Source organism: Scophthalmus maximus, chromosome 19 (assembly GCF_022379125.1).
Source record: "Scophthalmus maximus strain ysfricsl-2021 chromosome 19, ASM2237912v1, whole genome shotgun sequence".
Taxonomy (NCBI): domain Eukaryota; kingdom Metazoa; phylum Chordata; class Actinopteri; order Pleuronectiformes; family Scophthalmidae; genus Scophthalmus; species Scophthalmus maximus.
In genome coordinates, this window is record NC_061533.1 from 403,743 (window position 1) to 421,987 (window position 18,245).

General features: G+C 41.4%; 1 protein-coding gene across 3 annotated transcripts; it reads right to left on the reverse strand.

Annotated features, from left to right (window-relative positions):
- Positions 1 to 103: 103 nt before the first annotated feature.
- On the reverse strand, positions 104 to 10,546 carry lman2lb (lectin, mannose-binding 2-like b). 3 transcript variants are annotated; one of them, XM_035640528.1, is made up of 9 exons: positions 10,408 to 10,546; positions 8,777 to 8,895; positions 8,317 to 8,434; positions 7,555 to 7,637; positions 6,830 to 6,991; positions 5,679 to 5,753; positions 5,400 to 5,514; positions 4,275 to 4,403; positions 104 to 3,717 (listed from the first exon to the last, which is right to left on the reverse strand). In XM_035640528.1, the coding sequence occupies exons 1-9, from the start codon at positions 10,445 to 10,447 to the stop codon at positions 3,575 to 3,577; spliced, it is 984 nt and encodes a 327-aa protein (XP_035496421.1). In that variant the 5' UTR covers positions 10,448 to 10,546; the 3' UTR covers positions 104 to 3,574. The 3 variants fall into 3 exon arrangements, with proteins under 3 accessions (XP_035496421.1, XP_035496418.1, XP_035496420.1); XM_035640525.2 differs by lacking the exon at positions 10,408 to 10,546 and adding an exon at positions 9,631 to 9,868; XM_035640527.2 differs by lacking the exons at positions 5,679 to 5,753; positions 10,408 to 10,546 and adding an exon at positions 9,631 to 9,867.
- Between the last annotated feature and the right edge of the window lie 7,699 nt (positions 10,547 to 18,245).

Here is an 18,245-nt window from a genome sequence, read left to right on the forward strand (position 1 = left end):
TAAAATCATTACCACATGAGATTTATCACCATAGAAGTTTTTAGTGAAGAAAAAAACTAAAAACGGAATAATCAGATACAGGAGCAAGAAATACAAAAAGGTATCAACTTACATGTTTTTATTCATTTCAGACAAAAGGTTTTGAATTTGCAGAACATCATTATTTAAATAATTAACTCCAGGGCTGTTTGCCCCAATGGTGGCTCAGGAATTCATATATTAGGACAACCAGCTTGACATTCTGTAGAGTTAGAAAAAACCTACACAGACAATTAGAGGAAAAGAGAAATAACAGTAAACATCAGACCCTGTCTACAAAACCTCAAGAAGCAGTTGATAAGAGTTGTACTCGGCATGAACTGCTACAGGAACCAAAATGACGTATGCACATACACACTACTAATAAGACCCCAGAGTGTTGAATAAAGCATACAGTCAATGGGGGAAACAGATTAAGGCACTTAATTTATTCTCTGAGCACACAGGCTGACTAACAGACCAGCACGTATCCACTCTAAGTCTTCATCAGGGTCCCTGGATAATAAATTCATCATTTTAATCGAAGAATAAATTAATCATGTCATCCTTTCACCTGAAGATTGAGTGCCTTTGTTTCTTTCCCAGGATTGTCTGCATTATTCAACATTCAGCCAGACCTATGAGACCTTTTTGTGTGTGTGTGTTTGTGTGTGTGTTTTAACCTGTTGGATTCAGCCAGAGCTTTGGACCACCTCCTTTCTCCTTTTAACACAACCAAACGACATGAAAATCTCCCTGTGTGTTAACACTTTTAAAGACATTTCATTGTAACAAAGAGATGAATGTTAGTTGCTTTACTTAAAAGCTCACGCAGCGCAGTGCTATACTGTGCTATGCTGCTGTAGAGCTCCCTATCTGTGTGTCACTTTGTCTTTTCATGTCAGTAGGTAACAAATAAACTAATGAACTCCCTGAGTGCTGGTGCTCAGTTTTACCCTGATTGTTGTATTGTGTTAACTCCGAAGATAAACACACAGATTCAACCTGACAGTACTTTTGCACTTTCCTCTTCTGGATTTTATTTTTCTCCTGTGAACATGATCATTTTATTTAGATGAATGCAAAATGTCACAAAAAGCACTGACGGAGAAGCGTTGATACATTTCAGCTCATGACTCAACCAAGACTCACAATATACTCACTATAAAAATGTCAACAAAGTCATTCAGTTCATTGTGCAACATGACAGACTATATGGCTGAGTGGAGTCTCAAAAATTTCCTCAGGTGATGTTGTTTGAGTCAGTGTCAGCCTTAAAGTCTACAGCTCACCAGGGAAAAAGAAAAATCTGGGCTTGTGGAAATAAAAAGAAAGGATCTTAGTAGAACTCAGTAGACCACACGTCATCTCCAACTGAGTCTGGAGGCCTGAGGTGACGACAGGCTCTGAGTTCACACAGGCCCATTTTCATGGGCGAAACTGATGTGACGGTAGGAAATCTAAGGTGTTAAATAATTAAATGAATGACGGCTGAATTCCCTTAAGCTGCTTCAATTTCAGGGCCCGGGGACTGTGCACACTGCCTCACTGTCCCACTGTCCCACTGTCATCAGTAACACCTGTGTTTTTCCTGCTACAAGTCCAAATGGCTGCTGTGAAAAAGAACTGTTTGGAAAAACAATCCCTTGTGCCCAGTGGCTGTGGCCACCCCACCTCACGTGTCCACACGTGCAGCATATTGAATCAGACATGTTGAAAAGACGTTTGCAGCTTATTTATGACACATATTTATGATATTTTGGCTGCATTTTGTTGTAATGACTATTGGTCGCACCCTGTCCTATCTACAATATATATAACCAGGGAGAGGAGAAAACTGTAGCATTCCTTATTGTGCTTTAGAAAAAAACTGTTTTACTGTATCTACGTAAAGACAAACTTACAAAGTGACACGCATCATAAAAGTGATGCATTTCATTTTGGCTTAGAGATGGTAATGCAGTAATGATGGATTTCATTTTTTTAATGTGCATCTTGGCATTGGAACAAGCAGACAGACCAGACATTCTCCACATTAACTGAAGTGTTTCTATTATACAAAAAGTAAAACGTTCATTAGTGGAATTGACTTATTTAGACGTCTAGAGAGACTATGTATTAGTTTCAGTTCAGTTGGACTTTGGGTGGATTCATAAATAGGTGAACATTTTGCTCGGTATTGATTTGTCCTCTTACATGGCTGCTCCATTTTTATGTTGCCTGTCCGCAGCCTTTGTCATGCAAATGAAAATCAGCTCACATGACTGAGAAAATCAGCTCACATGACTGAGAAAATCGGCATTCGCTGGAAACCTAGGAAACCAGGTTTACCTAATGCTCCTCTCTGATTACAGACAAAAAGATGGTAATTTACACGACAGTTAAGATATCACTTCACTGTAACCTGCTCACTTAACAGCATGCAAGCTCACTGACTGACTGACCCACCAGCTGGAGAGACAGCCCACTGACTCTAAAGCAGTGGTAAAGGAAGCACAGTGTGACAGAGCTGCATCCACTTGACACCGGCTATAAGGCACCAGCTTGTACGTATATTGCATCATTTGAACAGATATACCGCAGATTACACATCTAAACAGTTAACAGTATTCATAATCATGATCCTGCATATGGCTTTTAAATTCACAGTGCATACCAGATTCAAATGTCAAAGCAATGTGATGAATAACAAATGAATGTCAATGACAAGTATTTCTTAGACAAAATAACACTTTTTTTTTTTATCACAACTGAGAAAGTCATTTAAGACCAATTATCTGAGAGGCAATAAAAGAGGAAGTCAAGCATACAGAAAGGGCTGGAACATTAAGTAAGACCTCATCTTTATTGGATCTAGCTCGGCACTTCAAACAGCACTGGTAACTGCATGTACTGTACACAGAGTGTGATGTATCATTGGTAAGATAACATAAATCCACTTGTTACATGAGCTTATGAACGTGCATCGCCTGGCCTTTTATAAAGGTGCTCTCGATAGCATGGAGGAACTCGACAAGACTCGACTTCTTCAGTGCAGCCACAAGTCTGCAGTGATCCACTGGCACTGCTCTTCACAGCAGCTAGTCAGATTAAAGCTGCACACTGGCAGCACCAAGTGGCAGTAAGAGGTAACTACACTTTGGTACCACAGAAAACTGTGACATGGTGTCAGTAAACTATATACAGCATCTGATTTTGTTATTGATTCTCTAAAATTTCTACAGTGTGTAAGTTAGTGCGATTGGATGCTGCACACCCACTGTGCTTTAAGATGAGATGAACGTTTTTTAACACAAAAAAAATATTCTATAGCAGCTTTCTCATCCATCCTCCATAACAAATAATTAAAAAAAAATAATATTCCACAGCTGGCTCACCTATTCACGATCTCTTCACCTGTTCATTTCAGCTGTTTTGTGTTCTTTTGTGTTGTCTCAGGGCTTCAGACCTGTGAGGTTGTTGACACGGTTAATTTGATTGTGTGGTTTCAGTTTAACTACGGCAGTCAGGGGCATTATTGTAATGTATGTTGATTCAGATACTGAAAACCTATATATCAATAGAAGCGCTTTCGTCTCTTTTCCGTCCAGCGTCCGTAAACCATCAGTCCTACCACTGCCAGCACCCCCAGGCCCAGGATGGAGAAGAGGAGGGTGAAGAAGAACTGGACTCCGCTCATCCCTTCCTCCTGGACAACCACTGCGAAGCCAAAAGGATGGCATTATCAAACAGATCCGTGTTCAGGATCAGTTTGTACGACCACTTCATGAAGAGGAGTCTATAATCACATTCAGGTCTTTTATCTTCAACAAATAATATTGGGTTATTCCACCATGTGCATTACTGCTGAGGAAGATAGTGTCTTGAGTGTTTCCCTTGTAAAAAGTAGTTACACAACACCTGTGCAATACATTCTTTTTAGATCAACAAATATATTACTATGCATTATATTTATAATTTATGTTATTGTCCTTTACTATTTTTTTAAATTGTATTGGTATTTTTTTTTACATACATTGACAATAAAGAATCTGTCTGTCAATGTGGCAGTTCTTCTTAGTTTTAAAGACATTTTTAAGGAAGACATTAAACTCTTTAAATTCTGGGACAACTGGGCAAACTCCATCAGCTGAGGACTGCGGATGAGCTGTAAAAACACAAGACTCCTATCCAGTTTTAAAATATTCACCAACTACTGTATTAAGTCAACCAAGAAATGAGTGAGCACTGAGGCGAGTAAGCCGTGCTGCATCTACCTTGGAACTGTTCCATGTCGACGACTCGTGGTACAGTGACTTCCTCCTCCTCCTCTACCTCCTTCTCCTCCTCCAGACTCCTTTCTACTGTCAGCTGGTACAGCTTCATGGAGATGATGTCATGGTTGTCTAGAGCAACACAAGTCAGCACACGTTCAGCAATTAACACTTGAAGAAAGACTTCACTGTTAATGTAGCATCTGTGGAGTTCACTTACTGCTCTGGTCGTACTGCTTGTAGCCAAATGTACCTTCATTATTAATAAAGTTTCAATCAAAGTTACTGAATCAAACAGGGGTTCACAGGTGTTGCGAAGCTTTGAGATTAGAGTTGATATTGTATTGACGTTTCATATCATGACTATTATATTATTGAAGTAATGCTAAAATGTGCTGAAAATGTTCAAAATGTTCTCAAACACACATGAATCTAATTACAACTATTATTATTACTAGTGTTGTTATACTATTATTATTATTAGTAACATTATTCACTCACTCTGTGTCTATCTTTTGTGTTGCTGACAGTAATTTTGCAATGAGCTCAACAACTGACATAAATACAGGTGTCTTACACAGAGTCTATAATGTTTCTGCTGCTGGATCACTTTTACAACCAGTTCAAAGACTTGGATTTTAAATGAACATTGATTGGTTGACTTAACCACATGGTGTGTTACCACGTGCAGTGGTTGAATAGCATTGCAACATAATAGCAGACACAACATCATGTGATGTTTAACAGACAAACGGAACATATTCCCCCACTCAGAAATCCCTATATGATGCACTGACCTAAAAGTTAACTTTGCAAGAGTTGCCCCCTTTCTTACTGCTACTTCTTACAACCAAAATGTGAAGAGACTTTACACAAAGTCCTCAAAGAGAAAGCTGAAAAACCGCTGGTGTCACTGCCTTCCTCTACGTTTTCAGAGACAAAACAAACCCATGTAGCAGGCTGTGCCTGTGTCTGGGAGACTGTTGCTAACGTGGTTTGACACCAGATAGTACAATGAGTTTTTGAAATTGCTGCTTTACTGATAATTAAAATTTGAAATGGGTTAATGATAACTGTTGCAAATTTATCTCGGAAATCGTTTTATCCCTACTTGATTATTCTTCATACCTGATAGGTCTCCAGTGGCAGAGGAGGCACCAAAGAAGTAACCAGTAGGTAGCCGTAGTCCTGTGATGTCAGCACAGTGTTTCCATTCCTGCTTCCCATCTACGTCCACCATGAGCTGGAGGGTGAAGGAAGGGTCAGCATGAGTCACCGAAAAGAATGCTAGAAATTGTCTTTAGAGACTTTGGCAAGTATTATTTCAGAGCTGTCAAAGGGAATCATTTAACCTAAAAATATTGTTCTACATTTAATACCATCATCATCAACCTGGGTTTAACTCACTTTACCATGATGAAAAAAATTCAACATCTTGTGGGCCACTTTAATCCAGCTGTGGAAGGCTTGTACAGAAGAGACCTAAAAGAGGCAGTAAGCGATTTTAGAGAAAACTTGTCTCTTTCTTTGTTGTTGTGATTTTACTGCTCTGGACTGGGGCCTATTCCATTAAGCAGGTTTTGCTAAAACTCTGAGTATTTTAACCCTGAAAAGAGGGAAACTGTAGGTCAGTTACCATGGTAGCTGACTCTGTGAACCTAACCTGCTCGCTGGTAGATTTTCTTGAAAAAAACACTGAGTTTCTCATTAACTCCTCCCTTCCTGAACCTGATCTTGGTGTCAAAAAATGATGTCCTTTCGTCGTCAACCCGATCGATATGGAAGCTACTTAGTCGAACTTTACCGTTTCTCTCACAATCTATCACATATCTGAACAATATTCTCCGGCCTTATTTAGAGCATTTTAATATCACCGACATGCTCCAACCAGAGCAAAGTATTTGCATTGCCCTTATATGTTTTTGAATGGGAGTTTTCTGTACAACAAGTTGAAAATGTTGAAAACAAAAATAGCCACTGATGTTTTCATTGTTTAACATGTGGAATCTGATTAAAACCACATGCCTTACCTATCTGCACTATATTCTTATAATTCATTTTCAGCCACTTTATTGTTGTGCCTGTAGGAACGCACCTAAATTAACAATAATAACATTGCACATTTTTCAGACGTGAACAACGTCCAACCCTTGGCCGCCTGTGCATCGGACAGCAACACTTACCGTTACCTTAGACGAGAAATTTGCAGAGAAAATATCAGAATGTTTTAAATCAATTGATTATTTTATTCAGTCTTACATGTTGACTCGGGCAGTAATTGTCTCCAACACCAACTGTATTTCCTTATCAGTTGCAGCTGTGATGCTCAGCTTTCTCAGAATGTGCTTATTTTCGGACTACTTAAATGAGAGATTTCAGTTTTTGATTTTTAATAGATTTGCAAAATAAATTAATATTTTCATTCATAGGAAATAATCTAGAACAGACTGATAGGCAAAAAAGGTAATTTACCCACAATAATAAAACAAGAGTGAAGGGGTGTCATTACCTTCTGAAGCCATTGTAAACTATGTCATTCACACTTAAGAGTTTCGTACCGTGAGTCTGTATTTGGAGTATCTGAGGAGGAGGAACGTGTTGTAGATTGCGTTGCGCACCATAGCCGTGCAACCCCCAAGTTCAGTGAGCCGCCCGTCCTGATCATGGTCATATGACAAAGTCCCATTCCCCAGCATCACTGATATATAGGGGAAAGCCCTCTGTAAAGACAAGGGAGACACAACATAGACACCTTTATCTGCGGATTCACAAACACACAAAATCACATTGTTGTTTCAGTTACAGTATCAAAACTACACCAAGCACTGCCGATGACTCCAAGCAGATGGGTGGAATGAAATGGCATGACATGGTGAAAATGGATGGACATTCAGCAGCTCAGCTCACGGAACAAACTGTGGTGTCTGATGCTACCTGAGTTCCAGGTTGTGTCTTCTTCACATTCAAAAAGGGGAAGCGGGAAAAGAAATATGACACATTTTTGAGATCAGTATAAATGATGTATATAAAGAGACCACTTTATGCTGGCAAGGCTGTATGCTGGCACTCTTAAAAATTGTGTTACATAGTCAGATTTGGCTCAATGGCTCTTTTATCACCAAGAAACTGATCCAGCACAAACAAATAAATGTGCAGTTAGCAAAAACTGTATAATATTTTGGGGGGAAAAACGCGTGTGCATGTTCATCTTCCTCTGTAAAGACGAACATGCCAGATAGAAAGGAATGGAGTTTAATTGCTGAGAAATGAAACAGTCACTCACATCATGCCTCTTGTCAGCATTGGGATAAGTGTCCACAAATACTCCAAGTCCAATGAACTGGTTCATGTTGCCGAACACAGGACCTGCAAGGAAACAGTGAGCTACATCAGGTCTGAGCTACGAAGCAAGTTCAACATCGCCAGGACATCTCTTCATTATCTAGCTTCACAGAGCCTAACATTGGTGGACTTGGATGAATTCATTGGTTTCAGCCTCCTTGCGTCCTCCAATTTAGGCTTTTTGACTGTTGCTTGGCTTGACTGTTGCTTGACAAACAAGACGTTAAAATCAATCATCTTGGGATGGGCTTTTCCACCTCCAGTATTTTTAGTTGACATTTAGACCACAAGATTTCAAAGTGTGGCACTGTGGCCCCCTTGAAGATAAAAAGGAACTTTTAGTTGCAGTTTTCCCCTCCTCCCTCAGACTTAATTTTCGAAAATTGGACTTCAAGAGATTTATTTGTAGTTCTCCAGGCTGTCTTATGGACATGTGGTACCGTGTGTATTTGTGTAGACAGAAAATTGAAGCATTGTGGTTTTAGGAGACGTAAGTGGTGAAGCTGGACGTGCACACGTACAGCCACAACTTGGATTCCCATATCAATTTGTACAGGACATACAGAGATGAAACTGATGTTTCAGGCAAATCTGACGACAGACGACAAAACAAGCACATTTTGTACATTGGACAATTCCTTTAAAACCTTTTTGTGCACCAAAATTATTTTCACCGTATGAGACACCGGTAGTGTCTTCCTACCATTCTGCATGCGATCTCTGGTTAACCAGACGGCCAGTCCGTCCCCGTTCAAATTCTTCTTTCCCAGGCCGTGGATTTTAAAGTGCACCTTGAGCTCCCAATCCCTCAAGACCAAAGGCTAGAAAGCAAAAGGCGTCAAGACAAACTGGTTATTGTTGCACTATGCTATGTGCAGTATGCATCTGTCAACATGCTATTCTTTATCTAAAATCAGACTGAATTAGTCTGAAGTTAGCGTCAGAAAATATACAATGTGAGAATGAGTACTATCTTCATTAAATGCTTACATAAATAATGTGCAATGTTCATTTCAAGGTCAACCTAATTGCTGCTGTTTTTGACAATTTAACAGTAACTGTGGGAGAGTGAGGTAGCAGGTGAATGGTTAAGGCGTTAACTAATATTGGGCATGCAGAGTGTGTAGGTGTAGGTTTAGTTCGCTGTGCTGCAGTAGACTTACAATTCGACTCCAAACTGCCCCCTGCCTGCTCTGCAGGTCTGGGGTCAGTCTCACATGGTCAGGTGTAACCATGGCAGTGCCCATCAGATCCCACTGTGAGGAACTAGAGAAGCCCAAACCTGCAAAACAATAACACACCTATTACCTCCTGTATTGGACACAGAGCCCAACCCCCCCACGGTCCTGTCCAGTGGCAATGCAACAGAACAGGTTTGTTAAAGCCCAAACTTCCTTGAAAAATCTCTGAATTACATCCACCAATCTCCAACCGCAGAGCTTGTATAATCATTAGGTTATTACGGTAAATTCAGCATGTGAGTGATCCGCCACAAAAAGACAATATACATAATTTTGATGATTGGCCTTTAAGTACCTCGTGGTGGGATAAGACCAGAGCTGTCACCTAAGCACTTGAACTATGACAGACTGGTGTGCAAGGTGTATAAGGAGCATGAATACAATGGAATTATAACAATAATAATAAAATGTTCATGAATATATTCCACAAATAATACCCCTAGCCCAACTCTGGACTGTCTCTGTCCCCGGGGAAAGTCCCCCACACTGTGGATGAGATTACAAAGAGCCCATTCATTTGGCTGCTTACAGTTAACTGGCAGACTCCATTAACCTTACTAGCTAACTGTTATTTCCCCGTGTATTAATATGAGCTGAAATGAGAGGCTCAGAGTTCCTCATAGTTAATTATTACCTTCAGCAGTTTTACGAGAATTGGGTTTAACATGAGCCACATGCTCAATTACGGTTGGGATTAATAGCTATAGTGCTATAGTTAGCGAGTATTAACACTAGTTAGCTTACACTGAAGTGAGCTGACAGTTAACTGAACCTACCGCGGTAAGGCTTTGACAGGGAATATTCCCGCTTCAGAAAGTCCTCCATAAATTCCTGGTCGTTTGCCAGCGACTGGCTCGTCAGAACACAAGCGGCAAAAAACAAAAATGTTAATTCACGGATGTTTATAAAATGAAACATTGGATATAAAACCCAGGAGCTTCTCTTCTGACCCGGACTTGGCTTGATCACTGTCGCAACCATATTTACGCTCGCAAAACTTCTTCTTCGGTTGCTTATGTCTTCTTCTTCTTGATGACATAAAGCGGCCGCCAAACAACGATATGGTGCATTACTGCCACCGATGGTCTGGAGTGTAGCTTACGATTATACATCTAAAGTTTATATTAATATATTTAATGATATATGTTTTAATATTATTTTTGATGATTCATGGTTAAACCACTAGGAAAAAATAAAACCAGGGCCGTGGAAAGAGGTTTTAAGTTGGGGTAGCTGTGATAAAAGGTCCATTTTTTTTTTTACATCGGGCCACACGCAAACACACAAATCGTCATCGGCAAGTCGGCATATCAACTGAAGCCAGAACAAAAAGCCTGGCATTCGAGGTGGCCGTTGCACACAGCAGACATCGTAGTAAAACCAAACATGTCCACTTTGAGCACAGCAGACAAGAATGTATCCAAATGTGCACATCACCGGCCCAACTTTTACAAACATACAACATAATAACCAAGTTATTTGTATCAGTGTTAAATTACTGTCTTTTAAACTAAACTTCTCGGCGGCGGCTCATAATAAACCAAACACTTTACCTTGGGCAGGGTGCGTGCTCCACTTAAAAAAGCTCAACATGTGGCTTGGCGCTCAGTGGTTGAGGAGATGAAGTCCTTCATGAGTGCATTCATTTCAAAACTGTTCAAAATGTCGGTGTGCCCATTCACCAGGGACAACGCAAGCTTGAGGGCATGATTTTGAAATGTTGTAGGGGGCGCTATGGGGCCATTTTGACACAATTAGACAAAAGAGCAATTTCCGACATAAGATATTGCCACTCTGCCAAGTTTGGTGAGACACAGATCATCCCAAGTGCCTCAAACATGTATTCGTATTTGATGGCGAACAATGCGTCACCATGACAACAGCGTTTGACACATGGTCAAAACTTTCACAGTACAATATCAGCCACGTCTCACAACTAAGCTGACCAAATTTGAGGTTTCTCCCGTGAACCTGCAAGGCAGAGGACGTAAAAGAACAATTTCTAACGTCCTGTTGCCTTTAGGTGGCGACATGCCGAAATTTTTTATCCTATACATCCTGATTTTTCCAGGGGGCGCTATGCAGCTCCTGGGCCACACCCAGTGCCGGGCCTCTGGGCCTGAGTAGCGGGAGCAATTTCTGACATGTGTGCCAAATTTCATACGTTTTCGCATATGGGAACAGCCTGCAAAATGAGCGAACGATGCTGAATAAGAATAATAAGAATAATTAAAGCTGCGAGCAGCGATGATTGGGCCCGAGCACTCTCGCCGTCGGGGACACGCGGGTCGCCGCTCTCTCGGGACGCGGAGATTTCTCTTCCCCGTGTCCTCACTTTAAAAATGCTGTCTTTCTGGTTGGTTTAATTCGTGGCAACGAAAGACTTCAGGATGGAGATAAGTTCGCCCCTGATGTTTTGTATGCGTGGGTGGCTTGTTTTTTTTGTTTTTGTAAGGTTTATTAGCCTTATTGAAAATTGCAAAAACTATTAGGATTAATAACAATAATAATAATTATGCATTTTGTTTAAGAGAACTTTTCATTGCTAAATGCAATCTCAAAGTGCTACAGAGTAAAAACAAGATATAAATTAAATTAAAAAAGGTTTAAAAAAAATAATAAAGGTAAAAGAAAAAGTACAAAATTTAGGCAAATGCTTGTTTAAAAGGAAAGGTTTTTAGGGCCTACCACTACTGTGGTGAGAGTAGATCTTTGAGGTAGGGAGGGGCATTGCCATGGATGCACTGATGGGTGAATGGGGAGATTTTGTATTCAACCCTGATCGAGGCAGGAAGCCATGTGGAGTGAGTGAAGGATTGGGTGTGATGGGATCATATTTTCGTATCCTCATCAGGATCCTAGCGGCGCTGTGTTGGATGTATTGAAGCTTTTGAATGCTCTCTCTAGGAGTCCCGATGAGGAGAGCGTTGCAGTAGTCCAGCCTTGAGGAAACAAAGGCGTTGACAAGTTTTTCTTCATCTGACAGACAGAATGTCCTAAGGTGATATAAGGAGGCCTTGCACAGATGTTTAATGTGGGTGTCAAATGTAAGATGAGGGTCAAATCTAAGACCCAGGTTCGTGATCCGAGCGCTTTTTTCCCCCAATTATTATTAGGGCCCGAGCCAAGTCTGAAAGGTTGAAGACAGCCCTATTGAAATTGTGTTGATTATTAGCGCTGACCAGCAGGATGCTGGCGAAGGCCCTCTTGTTTTTGTAAGGATTATCAGGGCCCGAGAGCCGACCAGCAGGAGGCTGGCGAAGGTCCTCTTGTATTTGCTCTGTTTATTATTATTATTAGGGCCCGAGAGCCGACCAGCAGGAGGCTGGCGAAGGTCCTCTTGTATTTGCTCTGTTTATTATTATTATTAGGGCCCGAGCGCTGACCAGCAGGAGGCTGGAAAAAGGCCCTCTTGTATGTTCCGTTTATTAAGGCCCGAGTGCTGACCAATATGAGGCTGGCGAGAGCCCTATTGAAATTGTGTCGATTATTATTAGGGCCCGAGCCATAGCCTGTAAGGCTGGCGGGAGCTTTTTTGAATCTGTCGATTATTAGGGCCTGAGCCATAGCCTGTAAGGCTGGCGAGAGCCCTCTTGAATCTGTGTCGATTATTAGGGCCCGAGCCAAGCCTGAAAGGCTTGGCTATCATCAAGAATGATAATAAACCCTCCTTCAACACATTTACATGTCAATATTGACCACACACCCCAACGCCACCTGCTGGCAACAGGAAGTAGCATCTTCTACACTTTTAAGTCCAGTGCCTGGCAGGTTCACCAGATCCACCTCAAATTTGGTCAGCAAGCTTATGACAAATTGATGATGTCATGTTAAGAAACTTAGGGCCATATATTAAACGCAGTTTCCGTGTAAATGCACTGAAATACAAATATATGTTTGAGGGACTCAAAATGCTTGGAGGCTCATGAAAATTGATAGACATGTTGAGAGTCGCGAATTTTTGTATCTGAAATGGTTTTTATGTCTGATTGTGTCAAAATGGCTCCATAGCGCCACCTACAAACCTTCAAAGTCAATGCCCCCACCTTTAAATTTAATGTACCTAAACTATATTTGGTGAGCACCTGTATCATATCAGGACCTACAAAAAAGCTCCTGAAAGCCATGACCTCAGACCAACAGGAACACAGCAAATTTGAATTTAGTGTGCAATTTGGGTGCTTCTTCAACAAGGTCCTTTTTTGACCGTTTACATTAAAAATGTATGTTTAAAGGACTTGGGATGCTTTGAATCTCACGAAACTTGGCTACCATGTTCAGAGTGGTGAATCCTTATACCTGATATGTTTTTTTGTCTAATTGTGTCAAAATGGCTCCATAGCACCCCTACAACTCACCTTTAAATTTGATGTAAATTTATGAAATTGATTTTGGAAGTTCAATTCAATTCAATTTTATTTGTATTGCGCCATATCACAACATACAATGAAAACACAACAAATCCAGACAATTACAATCATGTTGTTGTTGTTACTAGTGATAGTAATAATAATAATAATAACAATGATCCAGATGTGCACAGTAGCTTCGTTATATAATAATAATGCAAGAACCTTATTGTCATCCATTAAAAACAGGCTTAAATCAAGACCCAGACTGTTAAAATGCCTCAGGATACACCGGGATAAAGGTCTCCACAGAGTGTCCTCTGGCCCAGTCAGTAGCCTTTGGATGAATTGGAGTCGGAAGGCAGCGCCCCTGCTGGCCAGATGGACCAGGCCCTGGCCTCCCTACACTCTGTAGGACCCAGTGCATCCTGGCCCAAAAATAATCTACTAAAACCTGCTGTACCTCTACCAGGAGAGAAACTGGAGGATCGACACAGTACACCCGGTGCCACAGGGCAGACGAGACCAAGTTGTTTAAAATCAGGGGTGCGACCTCTGTATGACATGTTAGGTGACAGCCATTTCCATTTACTGAGGCGCCCCTTCACCTTTTCAACCATATCATTCCAGTTTTTCTTTTTGTAGGTCTCGTCCCCCAGAAAGACCCCAAGGTACTTGAGTCCTCCTTTTTTCCAGACTAATCCCCCTGGCAGTCTGAGCCGAACCCCCAGCTCTTCCCTGACCATCAGAGCCTCGCTTTTCCCCCAGTACACCTTCGCCGAAGAAATAAAACCAAAGTCCTTCACAGTATCAGATAAAACATCAATGTCCTTTTGTGTATTGACCAATACAATAAGGTCATCTGCATATACAGATAGTTTAAAAGACACATCACACTGGGGGAAACACACGCCGTTAAAATTGTTCCTGAGTTTATGGAGCAGGGGTTCGATGGCCAGGGAGTACAACATAACAGAGAGAGAGCAGCCCTGCCTTACCCCTCTCTGGACGTCAAACGGAGCACTCAGCCCGTCGTTTATCTGTAGGACACTCGCAATGTCACTATAGAGAACCCGGATCATGGCTATAAAACCTGGGTTGAACCCAAAAGCAGCCAGAGTCTGCCATAAATACTGGTGTTCAACCCAGTCGAAAGCCTTTGACTGATCTATGGAAATAAGACCAGTTTCTACAGCCAATGAACTGGAGAGGTCCAAAACATCTCGAATCAGAGTGACATTGTCACTGATGAGTCTGCTGGGCACACAGTAAGTCTGGTCAGGGTGGGTGACGGACACCATCACCTCCCTCAGTCTCAGGGCTAGAGCTTTGGACAGGATTTTATAATCCGTGCACAGCAGCGAGACCGGCCTCCAGTTTTTCAGGTACTGTAGGTCTCCCTTCTTCGGCAGCAGGGTGATGAGGGCCCTCCTGCAGCTCAGAGGGAGTCATCCATTTTGGAGACTTTGGTTCAGTACCTTAAGCAGGTCCTGTCCTATGATGGACCAGAAGGACTTGTAGAAGTCAACAGGAAGGCCGTCCATCCCCGGAGATCTGCCGTTCTGCACACTGGTCATGGCAGTGAGAAGCTCTTGCAGAGTCAACTCAGCTGCCAGCTGGGCATTTACCTCTGCACTGACCTGAGGGAAACCACAAACGAAGCTACTGTGCACATCTGGATTATTTGACCTCTCACTCTTGAAAAGGTCTCTGTAGAAACCGGCAGCAAACTTCCTGATCTCAGATGAGTCTGAGACTTCAGAGCCGCTACCCGTTCGTAAAGAATGAATGATCTTCCTTTGTCCATTTTTTTGCTCCAGCCCAAAGAAAAACTGAGGGAGCGTCCATCTATGAGATGTTCATAAAACCTGACCGGACCAGAGCTCCCTGTGCTGAAACGCCCAGCAAATTGGCTATGGCCAATTGTTTGGACACTTAATATGCTCTCGATCTCCTGTAGAAGCTGCTAAAGACTGTAGTTCTCCTACCTGTCTCTCCAGATCCTTCATTGACCAGGTTAAGTCTCTTGTGACTTGTCTCTTGTCACTCTTGTTGCGAGTGAATTGCTGGCAACGTTGTTTAATTTGTGTTTTGCCAAAGTCCCACCACTGCTGAATGCTGGGAAAGGCAGGCCTGCTCTCTCTGTGGGAAAACCGCAACAACTTAAAAGCAGTTCTAAAAGCCTGGTCTTTTAAAAGAGCTGTGTTAAAATGCCAATAGGCGCTCTTTAAACAAACATTTTTTATAAAAACGGAGCAGGAGACAAGACAGTGATCAGTGAAACCCACAGGCTGATTAAAACACCTTTTAAAAATATTAAAATGGTGTTTAAAGCAATATAGGCGGTCCAGTCTGGCCAAAGATAAAAGGTTTCCCCTTGAGTGGCTCCAGGTGTACTGTCTGTGATCACTGTTAAAAACCCTCCACAGGTCAGACAGCTCATGTTCTTCTACCAGCTGTATGATCATGTGGGATGAAGCAGGATGTGGTTCAGGATAATTCCTGTCTAGGTTCGGATTAACTGTACAGTTAAAATCGCCCCCTAAAAACATAAAATCCTTACTACCACAAGCTGTAACAGTATCACTTAAAATGTTTAATAACAGTATTCTTTCCACCCCATTGGTTGGCGCGTACACATTTAAAAACACAAGCTTCACATTCTCATATTCAGCTATGACTTTCAATAAAACACCTGGAATTACTTCTTCAATTACACATGAAACAGGTAAAAAACTTTTGGCAAATAAAATCCCCACCCCTCCACTCAGACTGGACTTGTGGCTTAAAACAACCTCCCCGTTAAAAGCCATCCTCCAGTCACTTTCAGTATCTGGTGTGCTGTGGGTTTCCTGTACAAACATCACGTCTACTTTCTGGCTCTGTTCAGGTTTAAAGTGCTGATATTAAAATCACACATTGGTGGAGGGAAGTTTATAAAGAAAGCAACAATGGTAAAACATGTCAATTAGTAAAAGCACAAGGTCTTATGTTTAAAACTCATTTTCATCAATGATGATTTGTGCTTTCACTCTCACCAGCAGTTTTTTGAGGCGATATATTTCCTTGTCTGTGAGTGCCTCCTCAGACTTCCCAGTCTTCCTGGTGAGAGGCCGAGCAGACTGAATGAACAGTCTTAGGTTATTAAAATGATCTTCTACTACAGGAAGTCTAGCTCCCTTTGTGACCTCTAAAAAAGTTGTAATGCTTTCCGGTGAGTAGAGACTCTGCTGCTCCACTTGAGTCATGCAGAAGTCACTCTCTGACTCTACTGCCACTTTTACTCTTTTACAACAGTTTTTTTGGGTTTACTGTTTGACTGCACCGCTTCAGAGTTTTTCCTTTTTTGGAATATTTTCATGAGGTCGTCATCAGAAATGTCCTTTTTCATTATATCTAAGTTAATTGACTCGTTTTCACTATTATCCATGATGTCATCACTTTCTTCTTTGTTTTGCTCATCTTGAGCCACTTTCTGTGTCACTGCTTCGGGCTGGGCTTTTTTTTATTATCTATTTTCTGCCCTTTACATGTCTCAGAACCAGAGCATGGGGGGGGGGGGGGGGGGGGTTGTCACTGCTCACAGGGTCGATCATGATCCCTGAAGGTCGGCAGCCGCGGAGGCAGGAGCAACCACCTCTGCCACTGCGGGCAGCGGAGTGCCCCCGGCTCCTTTACAACCACCTCCCTGACACAAACTGGGAGCTGGTTCCAGAGGAGAGGAGCCTGGTTGCTGAAGACTCTGCCTCCCATTCTACTTTTACAGACTCTGGAAACCACAAATAGTCCTCCGTTTACAGAGCGAAGTGATCTATTGGGATAATATGAAGCTATGAGCTCTGTAAAATATGATGGAGCTTGATTATTAAGGGCTTTGTAGGTTAGGAGCAGGATTTTGAATTCTATTCTGAATTTTACAGGAAGCCAATGCAAAGATGCTAACACTGGAGAAATATGATCTCTTTTTCTAGTTCCTGTCAGAACTCGTGCTGCTGCATTTTGGATTAACTGGAGGCATTTCACAGACTTTATGGGGCATCTTAGCAGTTATGAATTACATTACTCCAGTCTAGAAGTGACAAATGCATGGACTAGTTTTTCAGCATCCTTTTGAGATAGGATGTTTCTAATGTTCTTGATATTGCGCAGGTGAAAGAAGGCTGTCCTAGAGACTTGTTTTATGTGCGAGTTAAAGGATATGGTAACTCCAAGGCTCCTCACAGTAGAGCTGGAGGCCAAGGTTATACCATCCAAAGTAACTAAATGATCAGATAATGTTTCTCTGAGGTGTTTAGGGCCGAGTAAAATTACCTCAGATTTTTCTGAATTTAGAAGTAAAAAATTATAAGTCATCCAGGCCTTTATGTCTTTAACACAGTCCTGAAGTTTGTCCACCTGATTAGTTTCATCTGTCTTTATAGATAAATACAGCTGGGTATCATCAGCGTAGCAATGGAAATTGATGTGGCGTTTTCTTATAATATTGCCTAAAGGAAGCATATATAAAGTGAAAAGTATTGGTCCCAGCACATAACCTTGTGGTACTCTATGTCTTACTTTTGTATGAATGGAAGATTTGTTGTTAACGTTAACAAACGGAAATCTATCAGATAAGTAGGACTTAAACCATTCTAGTGCTGTTCCTTTAATCCCAATGTGTCTCTGTAACATAATTTTGTGATCGATGGTATCAAATGCAGCACTAAGATCTAATAGAGAATAGAAACGAGAATAGAAACATGTCCACTGTCTGAGGCCATAAGAAGGTCGTTGGTAAACTTCAGTAGTGCTGTTTCTGTACTATGATGTTTTCTAAACCCCGACTGAAAGTCTTCAAGCAGACTATTCCTGTGTAAATAGTCACATAACTGGTTAGCAACAGTTTTTTCAAGGATATTAGAGATAAAGGGGAGGTTTGATATGGGTCTATAGTTAGCTAAGGTATCTGGGTCTAGAGTTGTTTTTTTGAGCAGAGGTTTAACTACTGCCACCTTAAAGGCCTTTGGTACATAGCCTGTTAATATAGATAAATTGATCTGATC

Excerpts from the sequence above, each read along its gene's own strand:
- lman2lb (XM_035640525.2), bottom strand. The coding sequence starts at position 9,835 with ATGGTTGCGACAGTGATCAAGCCAAGTCCGGGTCAGAAGAGAAGCTCC. Across the intron at positions 8,435-8,776 it reads GGGCAGTTTGGAGTCGAATT|CCTTTGGTCTTGAGGGATTG; the intron begins GTAAGTCTACTG and ends TTTGCTTTCTAG. Across the intron at positions 5,515-5,678 it reads ATTTTTTTCATCATGGTAAA|CTCATGGTGGACGTAGATGG; the intron begins GTGAGTTAAACC and ends TTCACCCTCCAG.